The following is a 19,579-nucleotide window of genomic DNA, read 5'->3' as shown; positions in this document are numbered from 1 at the left end:
ATATTTCAACATTAAAAGAAACAATAAATATGAACACGCATTACTCAATAACAGAACATAGTTTATTGTATTGTCGCATGTATTACCGAACCTAAATTAATAAAAATGTTAATGCAGCTACGTAATAACCTAACAAGTTTGACAGCCCGCGCAAAGTGCAATAGACAATCGCTAAACTTTTTACCACACAATGGACAGGATCGCACCTAACATTCAGCCAGTATCGATTAAGTAATAACCCGTATTTAAATCTAGATAGACTAAAATTGCACCATTGTGTTTGATGAAGCCTAGTTTTTATCTAGGTTGCTATTATTACCTACGTTGCAAGCTAGGTACAGACTCTTAAGCCATCGTAAATAACAATTGATAATCAAGTGATTTATGCTCCTTCAACTGGTTTTAAAAGACAAGAAAGCTTAATTAAAAATTTGCATAAACTATCATTAACATTTTGTTGACTAATCACTAAATAGATTTAAAAGATACTGTTGTTTTGCAAACCATTTGTGTCTAATGTCTATCTTTTGATTATATCGCCATCTGTTGACGAGTAGCAGTAACTAATATCTGAGAACATTATTATAATACATATTGAATTGATGTTCCGTTCGAAAGGTTTCACAAAGTATTTTATGGACGGGTTAATTATTTTAAATAGCGTACCTATTTAAGATTAACAGGAGACTAATACAAATAGACGATTAAATGTTTTCTCCACAAACGGTAATAGCAGACGCACATGCCTGTGTCAAGTCCCGCCATATTGGTATGTGCAAAAGCATAAACAATAACGCGTGTCGTGACAGAGAATACATTAAAATAAATGGAGAGGAATAAAACACGCACACAATAAGCTAGTTGCTTTACAAGGAACGATATTGCTGGTCTCAATAATGCCAATGTTCCCAGTTACCTTTTTTAAGTGAATGACCCTTAACGTGAGGGGATTATCCAGTTTTCAGTTCAAATTGAACATATTTTTTTTTGTAACTAAAAATATTATAACATAAATTGTCAATTTGAAATTTTCATCTCTAGGTATACGATCTTCTACCTAATTGGAAAGGGAGGAGATTATAGCAAACCCCTCTTTTGTAGTGAGTTTGAGGTGACTCTTCATTAGACTTACCAGGCAAACATATTTTTACAGGAGCTCTTCGTGCCTATCAATACTAAAGGAGAACTATACGAGGTATGCCCGGAGGAGCTGTCGCCGGCGGAGTGGGAGCCCGCGGTGGAGGGACGCGGGGAGGTGGCTCCCGACGTGGCTGCGCGGGCGCACCGCCTACCGCACTTGCTCAGCATATGGCGGCTGCCGACCAGGGTGCGCCTGTTGGCAGGGACCGTGCCGATCGAGATGGCACATGATGTTGGAGGTGAGGACATAATTATTTATTAATGAGAAATGTAAAGTTTGGTGATGTTGTGAAAATAAGTACTAAATATGTATTGTTTCTAATTCCAGATGACCTTCTACTGCGGGCGGCGGTAACAGAACCAGTTCTCGTGATGTGCACCCTCCCGGAGTACGGATCGATGCCCTCGAGCCCGAGCAAGCAGGTGGACCCTCGCTACCACGCTAAGGAAACTCTACAACTGCTTCCCCTCAACAGCACCATCAAAGTGAGACGCACGCAGCTCGGTTTCGAAAACGAGAAACGAATGTTCCTCTCCGCACGCCTTCAAAAAGCTCTAACCTTCTGTCAACTCAATGTTGACAACTGGATCAGGCAGATTTCTTACGCCAACTCAACAGTGGTCGGGAAAGCAAAGACGGCCGAAGACCTCATCAGAGAAGACCACGAACCTGTCAAGTTTGAAAAAGAAAGAAAATTCACTCTACAAGGTCTTAAGATTGATACATCAAGGCTATTCGGCAAAAGCGAAAAGGTATTGAAAGATATTCCGGACGAAACCGAGGGCTCTATTATATTTTTAAGTAAAAACGAACTTGAGCACATGAACTACGACGTTTACAGCGACGACGAGGGAAAGGATGATAAAGCTGATGAAAAGATTGAACAGGAACAGTTTTCTAGCGATAAAATGCAAGTGTTTAGGGAAGATTCTGGACATAAAAAGAACAAATGGTTTAAAAACTTAAAACTTCTAAGGAGCACGGAGAAGCTTACCGACGAAAAGATAACAGCTATTGAAAATAGTGAGAAATTACGAGATGTCAAAGATCCGTTTGATCCTCTAGGCGAGAAGCATAGTTCCATAGAACGGTACCAAGATATGGCTAAATTAATTGAAGATAGATTCGGCTGTACAAGGAAAAACGACGGCACGGCTGAAAAGAGCCATTCATACAAGAGTTTAACAACATCATCATCAGATATGGGCACGAGCCAATGCAGTTCTAATCACAAGAAGCCGGTATTAACAAAGTCAGTCTCTGTACAAACTGGAATGCCGGACAATTCATATACGGAAGACGATAGCGGTATCAACATGAAGCACGGCCGCAAAAACCTCAGCGTCGATCAAATCAACTACTGCGGTTCTATGGAAAGTGATGCTAGCTCAGGAAGGAAGCTTAAGAGCTTAGATGAAAATATGCTCAAAAAATCTTCAGCCACAAAATCATCAACGAATCTCGAGAGGAGACAGAGGATACAGCCAGATCTGATACCAGAAAAAGCCATGGTCAAGTCCGAGTCCTACAACCAGATACAAAGCTGTGAAGAAATCAACATGTTTGGCGTCGGGTCTCTGTATAATGACAGCGATTTCGAAATAAATTACAAACAACACTCGTTCATTACGGAAAAACTTTGCTCCGAGTTTCACGTGAAAACTAAGAGAGTACTAAGCAAATCAACGTCAAATCTCCTTCATCCTAAGAAGGCTAGTGACAAGAAGGAAGGTAGCAACAGTAACAGTATGCCAACTAAAACCGAACGGTCAGCAGATAGCGAGAAAATTGTTAACTTCAGGAAGAAAATCGACAAACCTAGAGCCCCAACTCCTAAGTCTGAAATTGAAGAAGATATCACAGCGATCGATATTTCAGAAGAGGAACCACAGACTCAAGTTAAAATCCGCAGATCTATATCATCTATACAGAAACGAAAGCTACCAGTCATTGAAGATCTACCGTACGGGCAAGTAGCAGACGCTGTTCATGTGGAGGAAGAAAAAGTAGAATCAGACGCGAGCTCTGATAATATTTACGCAGAGATTTGTACTCCCAACGGCAACAAAACTAGTGACGAGGAAAATTATGACAACAACATCGATGTACTGGCAACAGACCCAGTCATCTGCAACGTCAAGAAAGAAGTAATTATTAGAAACGATGAGCGAGCGAGACAGATGATAGAAAACCAAGAAAATCCATTCAGACATATAGAAGTAGTCGTTATAGAAAAAACTACAGATTTCGATTTGGACAATTCTAGTATTACATCAAGTGATATCGACGATATGGGAAGTAAGAACGATGTGTCCATCATCGATTCATGGGAACGAGATAAGAACAAGTCAGATAATAAAATCCACGCGATCAGATTAGAAATCACAAGTAACATGGACGAATATCCGAACCACAACGATCACAATAATATAGAGAAAACTGAAATCTGTTTAAGTAAAGATAATTCTTTAAGTTTTAGCAACAGTATACATTTGAATGGTACATATCCCAACGAAGCCATCTATGATACTTTAAAATAGTTTTAGTACTAGTTTAGTTACACTTGCGGCCACAAATAGTGTCTTGTAGTCATATTTTTGATGTACCAATAAAAATATAACTTACAACATAATGTTCCCGCTTCAAAAGTCACCTGAGATGTGATGCCGACTTTAGTTTTAAGCTTTTTTCAATGTATAAATGCTTTATATTATCAGTACTTAAGTCAATTAGAGAGAATTTTTTAATTATGTGATTACAACCAGTGAAGAAGTGGCATATACTAGATGTAATGTTAATTGGACTTGTATCACCGTGGTAACTTAATCAGATTATTTTACTTTGGAAACTTCAGGATGTACCTAGACTGACACATTTTACCAAAGAAATGTGTACTCAATGTTAGCTTACTATACATTATCTAGATGCTGCCGTCGCTACAGATATTTAGGTAAAGTAAAATCAGCTGTATTTTGTCCTATTGTCTTATTAATAAGAGCAGATAATCAAAACTTATGACTCTTCCTATTAAAATATGATTAAAAAAGAGTTTTATGTTAAGCCTTTTCTTCAGTTGAGTTGAGGTTTAGGCTGGCTTGAAACCTTTTGGAATCCTTACCTAAAATTTAATTTTAGCTACAATCAAAATTAGACGGCTTAAAAAAAAACAATTAATAACAGACAATTTACCTAGTCTCCTATCAAAATAAATCATAAAAAAAACGTTGTAAAAATTTTATAGGTACAAGAATATGGGGTGATAAAAAAACACATGTAAAAATTAGTTTTTAATTTATCATTATTATTATTGAATAAAGGTGTATACTTATTTTGACACGGAGTGTACCAATAATAAATAATATTTGTAAAATATGCACTACCTGTATTGTTACGTAACTTTTTATAGCACCTACTAATTTCTCTGAGTTTATGTTTAGTGGCAGTGCAAGTGATTCTGGTTTTGTGATACGATTTTTGATAACAAAAAGTAATAAGTAATGTAAGTAGGTACCTACCTATCGCCCGAATACTGTAATGCCCTTAAATATCGTGCTATCTCTGTCATTTTATTAAAAAATGATAGAGTCAGAACTTGTTTTGAGAGCGTCTTAAAATTGAGAAGCGTTTGAGTATTCGGACATATATCTCACAATAAATGTAAAATGTTTAAAAAAATTGTCCCTGAGTTAAATTATATACAGACATTTTCGATTAAGGCTCTTTTTGACAACGGAAAATGACAAAAAATGTAGTTAATTATTTTAATTACCTTGTGGTAATCTCAATCAAAACACTAATAGGTATTATCGTATTGTAGGTATTTAATTTATCTCTTCCGTTAAATACTACGCACTAATTTAGGTATCTTCTATCTAGAAATTACTAAAATCACAATCACTTTCTTATATCATATTATGCTATCTTATATTCTTTGCAAAACACTAATTAAATAAAAGAAAAAAAATCAAAAATTGTATCACAAAAACTAAAATTATACATCAACAGACTGTTTTTTTTTTCACATTATAATTTCATCACAATTGGTGCTATAGGGTGCTCAATTAAGTCTAGAATGCTAGATAATGATTGTGCCACTACCAAAAATATTTTGAGTCAGACCATGTAAAATTTATTATTGTAATAATATTCATTTACCTAAGTACGGACATCTAGTAGTGAATAGCGGAACTAAACAGATCGAAGTAATATATAAATTACATAGGTTTATCAGTTTTATAAAGTGATTTAAAAAGCTAGTACATAGCAGGTATTATTTGAATGATTTTTTACGATATGAAATGTTAGAATTTTCATTTGAACATTAATTTTGTCACATTTATAAACTTAGTTCCGCTACTCACCGCAGCCAGAAGTAAGCGCTATTGGACTTAAAATACAAGCATTGAATGTATAGAACCCGTTCTCTTTTGGTAGTGGTATAATCGACGTAATTATTATGGTATAAGTACCATATATGACATGACATAATTGTAAAAAGCGTTTGTATTATATAGTTTTAATAACATTGTATTATATTGAATCGAAATGTGCTCTCAACGAAAAATGTAAAATTTAAATGTTTTGCGAAATTATACAAAATAATTATCGAAATAAATCTGTCGTTTTATTGTGGAAAAAGTCGTAAACGTGTGCTCTTATATATACTTACGTAGTTTTTAATCAGTAGCGTCTGTAATCGGTTGTTGGTAGCTAATTTAAAATGTTTTGCGATAAGTAGAGCACCACGTGTGTAAATACGTGACGCAAACTGTTTCAATGTATGTGGTGCCATTGAAACAGTGTCTTTAGAAAAACATTGCCAGATCACTGATAAAACAAATGACACGTGGTCATCTATTAGGTACATTTTTCCCGCATAAACGCTATCTATGAAGTCTTTTTTTTAAAGAGGGGAAAATCATCCAATGGCTTGTCTCGCCTTGTGCTAGGCGAGAGATAGTGTCAAAATCTTTCTGACTAAAAACCACCCCGTTCCTACTCCTGCTTTTCGAGCCGGAGCCCCGGTTAACCCGCTAGGTAGTCCGCAACTCCAGATCAAGTCTAAGGGTTCTTTTCCACCAGAGATGTTCTATGTACTTATGCTACGAAGATGTAATAGGTAAGCTGTGAAACTATGCGACCCTTTCCACTGGTACTAAGATATGTAGCTGTGCAAGGAAGATGCGCAGCTCAATGCGATGCTATCGATAGTACGGAACCCCCTACATGTACCGGGTACTAACAAGACTTTCAATAAAATAATGGGGCGTTTACATTAGGTCGGTCACCGAAGGCGGCGGCCGCATTCGGTTTCACAGAAACCGAATTAATACGGCCAAACGAATACCTGTTTATATTAGTTGGTGACCGAATATGGCCTGCAGCCGATGCGGTCTAACCGACTAATGTAAATGCGCCATAAGTATTTTTTAAAATGTTCGCATAAAAACAAATGTCTACCGACGACAATAAAATTGCATGTGTACCTATATTTTTTATTACATTGTTAAGTACCCATTCACTATGTTCAGTTATAATGTTTAAGCATTCATTATTTTTCTATTAGTAAAGTAATGACTGTGACAAATGACTAGTTTTCATTTATACCGTTGGAAAAGAAATAAAAAGCCATGGTGTATAATATGACAAATATACTGTATTTATTAATCAAATAAATTACATTTAAAATTAAAAATAGTACCGACAAATAATTTCGTTAGTGGCGCGGATATAAAACAATTTTATTTTACAATTAAATTGAACTATAATCGAATAAAAATAAAAAAAAAAATCACGACTATCCTCAGTCGCGCTTGTGCGTGAGTCCACTTGCGGTCTCGAATAAAGGAATGAATTTTCAACAACATTTTATCTAAATGCTCTCGATTTTATATTCACCTTAATATTAAATTCATTTTTTACAATATACAAGAATATAGTACGTACAATTATGTTTTTTTTTTCTTGAGATTATATTGTTTTTAAAACCTGCGCTTAATAATTAAACATAAAGTACTGCAACTTTGAAAGCTACATAGAGAGTTGGCGCAGTCGTCCACATTAGGAGATTTGGAACAGCAGCTCCTAGCATGGTGTAATATTTATAAAATTTATTGTAATTTACTACGGGGACTCGTGGCTTGAAGGGTTTCGTGAAAACTTGGTAGACAGCTTAGAAACGAAACAACTTGTTTCAATATACACCTTTATGATACCAGGCGACCAGAAACGCATAGAACATTTCACTAAGCTTTCTTTAAAGCCAGTTTCGTTGAAGGTGTTTAAATCTCGAGGTGAGACAAAAAAAGTACTAGGCCTTCAGATGTGAGTAGAAGTTAAAAGCCTGTAGGAAACTTTTCAAGCCACAATGGTTAGGTATTCAGTCAAGGGTGGGGAATCACAAGGGCGATCTAGGCGAGTCTTATAGATTGGATTATTTGGAAAACTGCTGAGCCGCATACTACGAATATGAAGAGAGCGAGCAGCCAGGGCGCGACGGGGTATTGGTCGTCCTTTTCCTGCAACAAACAAAAGTATTTTATTAATAAACATGACTCACCAACCTGTATGTAAGTGCCTAACTACTAAACAGCTGCACCAAATGCCAAAAACGAAACTTGAATTCAGCATTATTCCTTTTGGTGTATATTTGGTCTTTCTATTTCAATATCGCTATGAAAACTATTGAATAGCTCATTTATTTTAAATATTCAACACAAACACTGTACATAATTCATTTCACGCGAGAAGTTGCACGCAGATTAAGTTGGAATGTTTCGCCACATCGTACTACATTCCAAGTTTACAAATATACAATATATTTTTTAACGTATCGAGAGTCCGTGTCTAGTCTAGTGTTGAGCTATGGGCCTCAACTATGTGAGCTATTATATATGAGGGCGGGATAGTCGTCCGGGGCCTCCCGTCTTGGGCGAGACAAGAGGGAATCAGACTTATAATAACCACCCCATTCCTACTCTTACTTTTCCAGCCGGAGCAACAGCCCCGTATTAATCTAGCTCAGCCCTTAGCAATTGTTTTCAAAACAAAATCGTTACTATGGAATACTAAAATTAATAAAAACTCATTAAATGACTGAATGCGGTAGTAAGACATTTTCATTAACTTGTAGAATACAAGTGTATTCAGAAGAACTTTCACTTTTGAAGTTACTCATGCAATAAAGTAACGTTAGATAATCACTTTACAAATCTAACCGTTATGGTAAATAAGACTTTACATTCACTTATTTAAGATTTAGAATTGTACTTTAGCTATTATCCTGAAGATTAGTTTTACCAATATAAAAAAAATGAACTTATTCAATTTTGTCATGAAAGTTTTGCTATAAAAATAAGTTGTTTTAGTGAATTTTAAAACATAAAATATTTAATTCTTTCTTTGTGTCACTGGATCAACAGACTTGTTTTCTGCACTGAGGTTAATGACCTCTCAACCACACACAAGAGACAAATAAACATAATACATTATTATAAATTAAGACTAAAGAACTCTTCAAACTTCATGTTACCTTGGTAGTCTTGGGCACATTACCCCTCATGGTAATGTTTTTGCTGGCAATCTCGTTGGCGATACGCATCCTCTGTTTGGGGGCCATTTTAAATGATTAGCAGATATATTTGTCCTGTGAACAAAAGAATATTATTTTAGTACAATATGCAATGAATATTAATTATATATTACTAGTCTATTAGTTTATAGTTACATTACATAAAAGGATGAGTTATGAGTAAGAAAATACATAAAATTATTTTCTCCGTTTGAAGCTACACTTTGAAATTAGCACATCGCTTCACTGACAGACAGAATGACACACAAATAAATTTGAAGTTTGAAAAGTGCCTAATTAATGATTAATTGAAATTAATTACTTTTCCAGTTAGACTAAAAGAGACTTATTAGACATTGCGGAAAAGGCCCTACAATTTGTAAACCAATCTATGTTTCCAATAAGTTCTGTTCATGTTTTGATGCAAGAATTCAACATGTTCTAGTAAGAAACAGCACATAAAAGTGGGTCCTATACAACTCACGAAATGACAAATACCTTTACATTTTTATAATCAAAATATGTATAAAAAATTGTTTATATTTTGCCAGTTGAATTAGTATACATAAGACTCGTCAATAATATCTAGTATGAATTAAGTTCTCTAGCTCTGTAAATGAAATATAAAATAATAACAGTTCATTTCCAGATTTTGCATGACAACTTCACTTTCACTAAAATGATGATGTATTAAGTAGTTATGAATTAATTACATTAAATTAGCATAGTTAGCAATTAAAACATTACTCGACATGCAGTTTGACTGCATTAAAAACAAAGTTAATCTGTTATAATTATAAATCATTTACTGAATGAGGTAATTTGTAATTACCCTTCTTTTAATTTACTAAGAACCATTGCAATAAAAGGCTTTGTTTATTTTTGATCGACAGTTTCCTCTTATTAACAAGTTAAATACAAATGAATTTACAGTCACTTCATAGTTTCTAGAACCTTCCAAAATATGCAAACTTGTGTAGAATTTTATTAAATAAATGAGAATAATCAAAATACCTCTTTTTCTGTTATATTTACTTTAAACATTACCTTAACAAGTGAGAAAACACTTCCTACAACTTGATTACTAGTAAAATATGTCAACACTCCTAACTGTTGTTGCCCTGGTATGTGGCACAGAATATCTCACAAAATAACTGTGAATTTAACACAAAAATACACGTCACAACATTAACGTGCGCGTTTACGTTATTAGTAATACCAAATTGACCAGCTTTCCACGCTGAATACGTGTCCAGTTAAAGAAATATTATCTATCAAAAACAATAGTCTAATCACCTACTTAATGATAAAATTCTCAATTAAAACAGCGCAACGAAGGTCAGTAAGTTAATCTCCGCTAATCTACGAAGTTTCACCTTTTATTTACGTCGCAATTGGCTTAAAACTTCTCGAAATCAATGGATTAAATGAGAAAACACAATCACTTCGATCATGAACAGCTGGAGACCACGTAAAGTGCACAAAAACTGTTTTCTAGTGAAAATATTGTCACCAAAAGCGTAATTTATAAAGTAACGAGGTTTTGGCACGGTATTAACATGAATTACACACTAAATCAGGCGTTGTTATCAAGTAAAATGTTTTTACATACACGTAACGAAGCTAGAGTGTAAACAGGCCGACTTAACTTACAACTTAAACTACAGTTTTTATATGAAAAATGACACACAAACTATACACAACAGTCCTAAGAGTATATTAACAAGTGAATTATAACATATATAAATTTTTACTCACAATTAATTCCTAAAATTAAAGGCTGCGAAAGCCAAACGCGCAAGTTCGCTTGACACGTATGTAAAAGTGAAATGACAGAAATGTCAAACGCGTCAGTACAAGCAAGTTTTATTGCGCATGTACCAGACACGCGTCAGTTAATGTTACAATAACAAAAAATTTAATAAACACATCAGTATTGATACTTTTTTGCTACACTGACTTACATTGAATTATTAACAAAATAGGATTTAACTCATAAATAAGACGAAATAAATGAAACACAACAACATTATTAATAAACAAAAATCAAATCGACTTTTTCACAATGCATTTACTGCCATCTAGCGTCGGGTAGTAAAACCACGTAGTCAGCTTGAATTCCAATTAGTACTGCTAACATATACAAGACGGCGCTGTTTTGTAGTTTACAATTATACCAATAGATGTCACTGTAAAATGTTAAGTTACCTTCGTAGCCGCTAGAGGACAGCAAATGATTTCTTTATTTCTCGTAGCACCTATTTCGTAGCAAATAGAAATAACGAAATTATTACTTCTATTATCTACGTTTGTTTGTTAAAGTGATAGCCCTGCTTAATGTAAAATAGGTCCGTAAGTAATTACTGAGCAGGTATAAACAAAAATGTATATGTATAAAAAGTATTTAAAAGTAGGTAAACTATGTATATATAACAGGCCTAACTTATTAGCCAAATAGCTAACAGTCGACAGAATCTGTAAAATAAAAACCAAATTCATAGCTTTAATTTCGTCGTAAACCGATAAGTTATATTTCCATTTTATGACTGTTTTATTACGAAATAAGTACCTATATGCTTAGCTTATCCTCCAGTCAATTCAATTAGAAATTACATTACCAACCATCCCTCCACCTACGGCAGAATTGTTCATAAATTATAATAATAAAAAGCAGAACGCAGACGAGTAGGCTCAACTCAGCACTACAACAGACAGAGACAACTGACAAGGGCTCCCCAGGACATCACTATCAGGTGTCAGCAAATTAACCAATCACAATACAGCGTTATCCTTGGAGGGTGATCCTTTCGCTGTGATTGGTCGGTTTAGACAACGCCTCAAACCGCTACGCCTACGGATAGAATCCATTTGAATTTGAATGTCGAAGGGAGAACGTCAATAAATTGTAGGAAACGGTTCGTACTATACAATAGTTGTGTGATGTTCCTTTTTTGAACAAGATGTTAATAATGCTGCGGTATTTTTGTGTTGTTTTATTTTAGCTTTGGAACTTGCGATTTCTCATAATTTCTTTTTGGTTACAATAATTAAAATAATTTGTAATCGATAGGTACAACATGAATAATTATCAAATTGATGGCTAATGCCACAATACAACTTTATATATTGTCGATAATACACCGAGAATTTTTTTTGCCCGAAACGGGATTCGAATCAATTCCGTGGCAGTTGCTTTTACTTATGCTACTACTCGCAACAACAGAGTCGGATAACGAAATTGTCTTTATTTCTATAACACCCGTTTTCATCAACTTCTCCTACATTTTAAGGAACTCGTTTTAGGTGCTACATCAAACTAAGTAACTTTTACGAATACCTAGTTATAAGTTAAGAGAGTACTTAGGTAATTGGTAAAAATAGTCAAGCATCCTCTGTACCTAAGTAGGTAGACCAAAATACCTAATTATAAAACATAACCGTGTTACCTACACAAGACAGTACCTACGTACGTAAACTTATTAGACATTAGACATTATCATTAAGTCGTTCATTAGAGGGTAGGCAGAGCTAATTAATTACCCAACTATAAGTAGCTATGATGCCGAGCGTCGAGTGTCTCGTCTAATTACAAGTTAATTACTAATTAGTTCATACAATACCCGCTGAGTAAATCTAGACCTAGGCATAGCTCTGTCTAGGTAAGATTAGACATTCATTATCTCAAGTTGGTTTTAAAATTACTTTATATAATATCGTCACGTCTTTTATCCCCGAAGTGGTAGGCAAAGGTGCACATTATGGCACGTAATGTCCCTGTACAAAGTACAGCCACTTTTCTCAATTTATGTTGTAAGTCCCTTGTGGATAGGTGGTGAGCCTATTGAATAATATAATTATGTAATAATCAAAGTAAATAATGTTTCTTATATCTAACTAAATAGATACGTTGCAGCAGTAGTAGCACGGAGTCTGGAATTGTGTCCAGTATATGGCAATAGGCTCACCTATTACATGGGACTTATAATACAAATGGTGAAAAGTGGGTGTACATTGTACAGTGGCATTACGTGCCGTAATGTACACCTCTTCGGGGATAAAAGACGTGACGATACGAAGAAATAGATAGGTACGTAGCATATGTATGTCTGCGCACGCTGCTCATTATGAAGAGTCCCTCTGTGACTGAAAACTAGTAGAGCTTTTCTCAGTATTAGTAGATATTTTTAGTTAATTTAGTATGTCTCACGATAGTTATTATACAAATATAGTCATCAGTCTTTTCATGCATGCTCGTCGGTTAAGGGTACCTACCTTCTTTTAATTTGATCGATTTATAAGAAAACGGCCTTCAGCTATATAATTATTTTGTAACATTTACTGCCGTATGTACTCAGAGTCAATTAATGGTTATTTAGGCCAGTATCTTTAGTAATTGTTTTCGATACAAAATCGTTTCGCCTTTGACGACGGTTAATAGGTATATAACAGATGTAACAAATCCTATGTTCTTTATAAAACTAACCAACCATAGCGGTATACTATCTAAGTAGGTACCTAAGTAGGAACATGTTGGCCTGTCCCGGTGTTGTCTTAGGATAGAAAGAAACAATATTTGCTCAGCAGCGGCGCCCGACAGGACTCAATCCAGACGCGGTCGGGGGAAATCAAAGGCGTCTAATTATTGTGGAGATGGTAAATTCGCCTGTACTGTCCACCTAGTTACCAGTTCGCGACCATTTTACGGATACCATGGTTGTAAAATTCCTAAAACGTGTATGTTATTTAAACTTATTTTTGGGAATTTTGAAAGGGCGTTCTGTAACATGAACGCGGACTTTTCGGTGGACATATTTACAGGCGTATTTACCCTAGTTTGTGCCATATGGATAGAAGTAAGTACCAAATAATATAGTATTGGTTCAATTAACTTAGGTACGAGTCGTAAGGCTAATAGTGGATCATTATCCAAAATCCAGAATAGTTGCTAATATCGAATCTAATGTGAGAATGAGAATGGTTATTGTAATGATGGATTCTCGTTAATTTTAAAAAGGGACCTTCAAAAATATTTTAAGACTACCTCTACAGTTTGAAGTGAAGCCGGAATCAGGCTGCCTTCTACCGGAGCGGAGTGGACAAACGGAGAAATATTAACCAATAGGATTACACTAAATCTGTCCACTAAAGAGATTTTGTGCAGTCGTAATTAATATTTCTTAAATAAGTTAAGCTAATTAATATTTTTCCGCATCTCCTCTGCGTTCCGATGACCACGCAGCCTTAAAGATGTAATTTAGTTACGTCTATAAACACAGTCAACACTAAAAATAAACCAATAAAAAAATTATATCTCCGTACTGTACAAAAAAATCATTTCTAATTAAGTAGCCACTTACCTTAAAATAAAAACCAAAAACAATTCCAACATGGCGCCGACGGGCAAAATGTTTATCTGTAAACTGTCAACAATAATAGGAAAATACCCGTAAAACATGTTTAGTGAGTACAATAGTTGCTTTACTTAATACTTTGCTCAACAAATAACTTCAAATCAATAGTTTTTATGTAATAATCCTCTTGTTTACTCGTCCGCAAAAGGACGCGACGCCTGGAGAAATGGCGCCAAAATGTGCAGTTTTTTTTTAAGTCTGGTGCCTTTTCGATTATAGTAAATACAACCGAGTTTTTTGTAAGTATCGTTGGATGATCAATATACATTAAATGCTAAGTCTAGAGTAAGATAATAATTAATGTGAAAATTTGGACTTAGGTAATGTAGATTAAGAAAAATATTGGCTTTGACCTTTGACTCTGAATACCTATAAGTTGAGTTTCTGTGAGTAAATAGGAGTACTCAGATTAGATGTAACGTTGATTACCTACTATACTGGTATGGTACAGACGAAATTTCTTTATTACAGAATTGAAAATTAATTGGACTAAGATAAAGCACTTAATTAGCGTACCACAGTCTTTTTCTTTCTTATTTTTTTAAGATAAAACTTTGCCCCACACTAGGATTTTCTCCTGTATCGTGGGTGCATTTACAAACATACAAGTTCACGTACACATGACACCCAGACCAGGAACAACAATTTGTGGATCACACAAAGAGTTGTTCCGTGCGGGAATCGAACCTGCGACACGTTTTACGGCAGTCAGTTGCCTTGCCTGCCCACCGCACCAACCGTCAAGTCATTAGGTACAAAATACATAGAATGACACGTAGTAATAATTATTTCTACGAGATACTGATTGATTTTCTATTAAACCTACCTATGTCTTAAATTAGAAGAGGCCAAAAAGGGGAAATGTAAAGTTAAATAAACCAAACGACGTGACGCGACGGTGAAATTAACTTTAAAAAACAAAAATCCATAAACAAAATTGGCAACCTTGCATTAAAAAAAATATATATACACAAAATCCATAAATGCATAAAACTTTTTAACTTTATTTTTTAATCGGCTACGGCAACGCGCATTCTGCCTGATTGGTTCTCTGATGAGGTTTGACGTAATGCAAGAAGCTTGCAACATTGGCGACCACACAGCTGTAGGACCCGTGGCCCCGTAGGTCCGTGGGTTATCATATATTAACCGAAATCCAATTTTATGGTGGTTATAGAGGATCATTGTTAGCTACTCGACTGTGAAGCGATTCTGTTTTGTGTATTTTTTATTTAGACGCAATTTGGAGCGCGATCGCAGATGTGTTGTGGGTGTTCCACAGATCATAATTTTGATTTGAAGTGGCGTCATTGGGTGTGTGTGCAACTGCTAAGGTAGAGAGGATTGGGTGTTGCAGAATATGTGTGGTTGGCCCATTCTTGCTGAGTTAATTAAGTGCCTGGATGCAAGCTTCCAACTGGCTTATCTGAAACTGAAAGTTATTGGGGAGTCTTGTGTTCAGCAGTTTTAAGGCTAGTAGGATGATGATGATGAATTTATTAAGTGCATACTATAAAGTTGCACTTAATTATTTAAACAAATACGGGATAAAAGCTTTTAATTTCGAGTCATAAGTCGCACAGTTTTTCTACGTGCTGTGATTTTGTTAGTTAATTTAGTATCTATGTCTCACGAAAGTTATTATAAAAAAAGTTGCAATTAATAAATGTATGTAATTTGCTAATAAATAACTCGACTCAAGGCAAAGGAATAAACAGTGTAATGTCACTACTTACTTAGATACCTATTTAAAACATTCTTAAAACATGTCTTCTTAAAAAAAGCTTTTTAAAACATTGATTTACAGCGATATTCATCTTACTTGAACATGAGTAACTTACAGTTTTATATAATACCATGAAATAAACACGTACACAGCCGTAAATAGACATGAAACAGATAAAAATCTTTCGACAATACAATCAGGAACAAATCCATTGTCCTCTGATCCTAGATAATCGCATAGAGAATGGGATAAAAGCGAAAATTTCATCATTGTCGTCCCCATAATATTTGTCATGTACCAGGAGATAAGCAAGGAAGCGAAAAATGTGTTTAAAAACGTACGATGTTTTGTAAAATGCCGACGGACGGCAACTTTTTTTAAGGAGATTATCGATTGTTCTCAATTTTTAAGTGATTTAAAAATAAGTAGTCATGAGTATATTCTTTATAAAACATATTTTTAAGAATATCATTAGAATTTAAAACGGGAAATTTTTCGTTTTTGGGAGTTTCCGATATTTCGGCACTGTTGCAAGCGGATGATCGCGGATGAACTCATCCGTGATTCCGTCCGATCCGTGAACTAATGATATTAGGTACTATTGACCATGTCAGTTAAAAAACTTATATTTTTAAGAAATTATGGAACTCATGTAAAAAAATCTGAAAATAATTTAATAATAAAGAGTAAAGAAGTTTGAGTAGGCAGTTATATTTTCTATGTACCTATTAACCAAGATTGTTTGCTCCTAGTTATTTGATAACCACGTTATTTGAAGAACGGTGCTAGACGTATTCCTATACCAGCATAACATAAACGTCTAGAAGTTCCTAGTTCACATCACATCCTCAAGTAAACCTTGTTAGAGAATGCTAGGTGTACAATATACGTATTCTTTCACCACTATCGAAACCACAAAGCATCACGTCCCGCATTTCAAGCGCGTCTGAAACGATCTAAATTGTCAGACAACCAGGAGAGCATGGATAGGCAGGAGGTTGTAACCTGAGACCTACCACCCCTCTCCCCCGCCCCCGCCGCGCACCCCGCACCCCTGACGCGCAACGTATGCCGCTCGATACTCGATAGATAGTGGATGAGTTTATGTGGAAGAGTGATAAGGGGTTGGTCAGATGGTCATCGACCAAGGCATCATGTTATATAAAGAAATCTTCCTTATTTAGTTCTCATCCAATGATATCATCTGATTCATTTCAGACATGTATTTAAAACCTCCAGAATCAAATCTTGGTGCTTGCTTCAAGATGGTCACTTCTTACCCCCATAGAGCATGTATAGAGTATAGAGTCTTGCTTAATTTGAATGAGACTAGTACTAATTAAAATAAACAGATAAGAGTAGTAAGTTACTTACATGAGCCTCTATAGAGCTAAAAAACTAAATCTATGTATGAAACTTTACACTTCGAGGATTTACATAGATACAGGGACAGAGCTATAGCAACGACTAAACAATGCCAGATTCGTATGTATGAAACAAGTAACGTCACGGTCTCGCCTTTTATCCCTGAAGGAGCAGGCAGACCAAACAATGGCACAATTAGCATTGTGCCATTGTTTGGTCTCTGTCTCTTTTGGATTAGTTTAAAAAATCTCGTGATTTTATCTTTATTTTATAAGTGGGGCTTTTTTGTAATAGAAAAACGACAGAACCATTATAATATTAGTGCATACTACTATTAAATAGCTAAACATAAAATTCTTAAACATAAAATAATTTAATGATATAGTGATCTAGCCTCAGATGATAATGGTACCGTAATCACTAGGACATGCTGATGAAAAATCAGGTAAACTGATGTGTTAGTTTATAAGTTAGATAAATGTAAGTTAATGTATAGTTTTCAGCAATAAAGGCTTAATAAAAAGTAGGTAATAGTTTAAAAAGACCCGTTGTATAATTGCATAGTGTAAAACTCTTCATGAGTCGTAGCCCATACAAGCTTCATCATAGCCCTAGACATACTCATACTACAAGTTGTGTGGCCAAACCTCGATAGTTGAAAACAAAATGTTAACACTAAAAACAAAAGAGTGGGTACAAGTGACCCCACAGGCTTGGAATGTGATACGTTGCCTCCGTGAGACGAAACGGCGTCAGTAATTCACTTGATCACTATCTTTGGATCTCAATGTCACTGAATGACTTATAATGTACCGTTGTTAAAGAGTGTAATGCGTCTCTGTAATAAATACGTCGATAGTTTCATTTTAATATTGATTCTGTCGGTAAACATAGCTGTGTAGCGATTGAAAACTGAATTTCTGTTCTAACAAAGTGTCTCTCAAGGAGGTAAACTATAGTTAGGAATTCGGCATGCATGTATGAGGTACTGTGGAATAAATCTACACTATTATACATACATATAAAGCTGAAGAGTTTGTTTGTTTGAACGTGCTAATCTCGGAGACTAAGTAGTGGTTCGATTTGAAAAAAGTATGTTTGTTGACTATACGCTACGACATCGTGTTACGACCCACAAGAGCCAAACAGAGCGGGTAAAACTGAGAACGTGAGAATAGCTAGTAACTTATATACTAAAAAAAATTTAAGTCTTAAATTGTTACAAATTAAAATAAAAGTAAAGTAAAATATATAAGTCGTCTTGCTTTTGTGAAAGATCAAGCTACTTACCTTTTCATTTACGAGATAAAACGATCATCGAATACTCCATCTAACAGAATCCAAAAAATTTCTCACAAAACTAGATAAAAGCTCCAACAATACGCAGAAAAAACAGCAGAAAAAGCGCATCAACATCCTGTGTCCCTCTCACATAACCCCCAGCTCGCAAGGTGCAGATCCCGATGGCCCTAACAATCACTTACGCAATTGTTTAAACAATGCTCACTAATAAAATATCGTATTACACCAGAATTATGTGAGCAACGAGTAACGCGGCCAATATGCCTGAATACAATTATAATATAGGGGTCGGTTGTACCCCACGTTGCTTTTTTTGATGCGCATTTTCCATAATGACATTTGAGGGTTGGAGTCAATTATTTTAGAACAGAGGGTGTTTTTATTTTAGCTCGATAATCTTGTTTCGTGGTGTTGTGGATTAGAAATGAGATGATGGCTATGTTCAGTGGTATTGATGAAATTAAGTGGGTGGCATATGTAAGGGATGATCTGTAATTGGACTTAAGCTTCTTATTAGATAAATAAGAACATTATCATTCGTGCAGTTATTGTAAGCACTCTTGACATGAAGTTGTAAGCAATTCAAAGTACTTATTTGATATTCGGATCATAATCGATGAAGTTATTATCACAGTCTTAAATGGCATTATTTGCGAGATAATCTCCATCTCCGCTCATCATAAGCATGGGTTTGTGGACGGCGAGCAAGGGCAGCTCGCCGTCTGCCAAGAACGAGCGTACGGCGGCCTCAAAGAGTCATCAGACTACCACAGATGAGGCCCAGTAGAACTGATGCCCGATTCGGAGCCGCAGATGACGTAACGGGTTGCCGGGACTCCGACGCGAAGGAGCAGGAGAAGGAACGGGGTGGTTTTTAGTCAGTAAGAGTCTGACACTCCCTCTCGCCTACCCTAGGCAGAAGAACGCATTGGATGATTTTCCCCATCAAAAAGGCAGCAGTTTTTTCATCTTTTCTTAGTCACACTTCGTATTTCAGGACTTATTTGACATCAAAGACACACGTGTATCACATGTATGCTTCACTGTATAACCGCATAGCTTAG

The 19,579-nt window shown here is 35.4% G+C and overlaps 2 protein-coding genes across 3 annotated transcripts in view; one reads left to right on the top strand and one right to left on the bottom strand.

Annotated features, from left to right (window-relative positions):
• Nucleotides 1-5,756, top strand: part of LOC118277601 (uncharacterized) — a 131,542-nt gene extending 125,786 nt beyond the window's left edge. For both annotated transcript variants that reach the window (XM_050696514.1, XM_050696513.1), the window contains exons 5-6: nt 1,154-1,379; nt 1,469-5,756. In XM_050696514.1, the coding sequence (XP_050552471.1) occupies nt 1,154-1,379; nt 1,469-3,681 (2,439 nt within the window). In that variant the 3' untranslated portion in view covers nt 3,682-5,756. The remainder of the gene's footprint in view (nt 1-1,153; nt 1,380-1,468) is intronic.
• Nucleotides 5,757-6,777: 1,021 nt separating this feature from the next.
• LOC118277630 (stress-associated endoplasmic reticulum protein 2) lies at nt 6,778-10,629 on the bottom strand. Its single transcript, XM_035596515.2, has 3 exons — nt 10,470-10,629; nt 8,673-8,786; nt 6,778-7,659 (listed from the first exon to the last, which is right to left on the bottom strand). The coding sequence occupies exons 2-3, from the start codon at nt 8,757-8,759 to the stop codon at nt 7,552-7,554; spliced, it is 195 nt and encodes a 64-aa protein (XP_035452408.1). The 5' UTR covers nt 8,760-8,786; nt 10,470-10,629; the 3' UTR covers nt 6,778-7,551.
• Between the last annotated feature and the right edge of the window lie 8,950 nt (nt 10,630-19,579).

The sequence above is a fragment of the Spodoptera frugiperda genome, chromosome 10, assembly GCF_023101765.2.
Source record: "Spodoptera frugiperda isolate SF20-4 chromosome 10, AGI-APGP_CSIRO_Sfru_2.0, whole genome shotgun sequence".
Taxonomy (NCBI): Eukaryota; Metazoa; Arthropoda; class Insecta; order Lepidoptera; family Noctuidae; genus Spodoptera; species Spodoptera frugiperda.
The sequence above is the reverse complement of the archived record's forward strand: the minus strand, read 5'-3'. Positions and strand labels throughout refer to the sequence as shown.

Bases quoted from the DNA above. Each gene is read 5' to 3' on its own strand.
- LOC118277630 (XM_035596515.2), bottom strand. From the start codon at position 8,759: ATGGCCCCCAAACAGAGGATGCGTATCGCCAACGAGATTGCCAGCAAA. The intron at 7,660-8,672 runs GTAACATGAAGT...TGTTTGTTGCAG, and splicing joins ATGTGCCCAAGACTACCAAG to GAAAAGGACGACCAATACCC.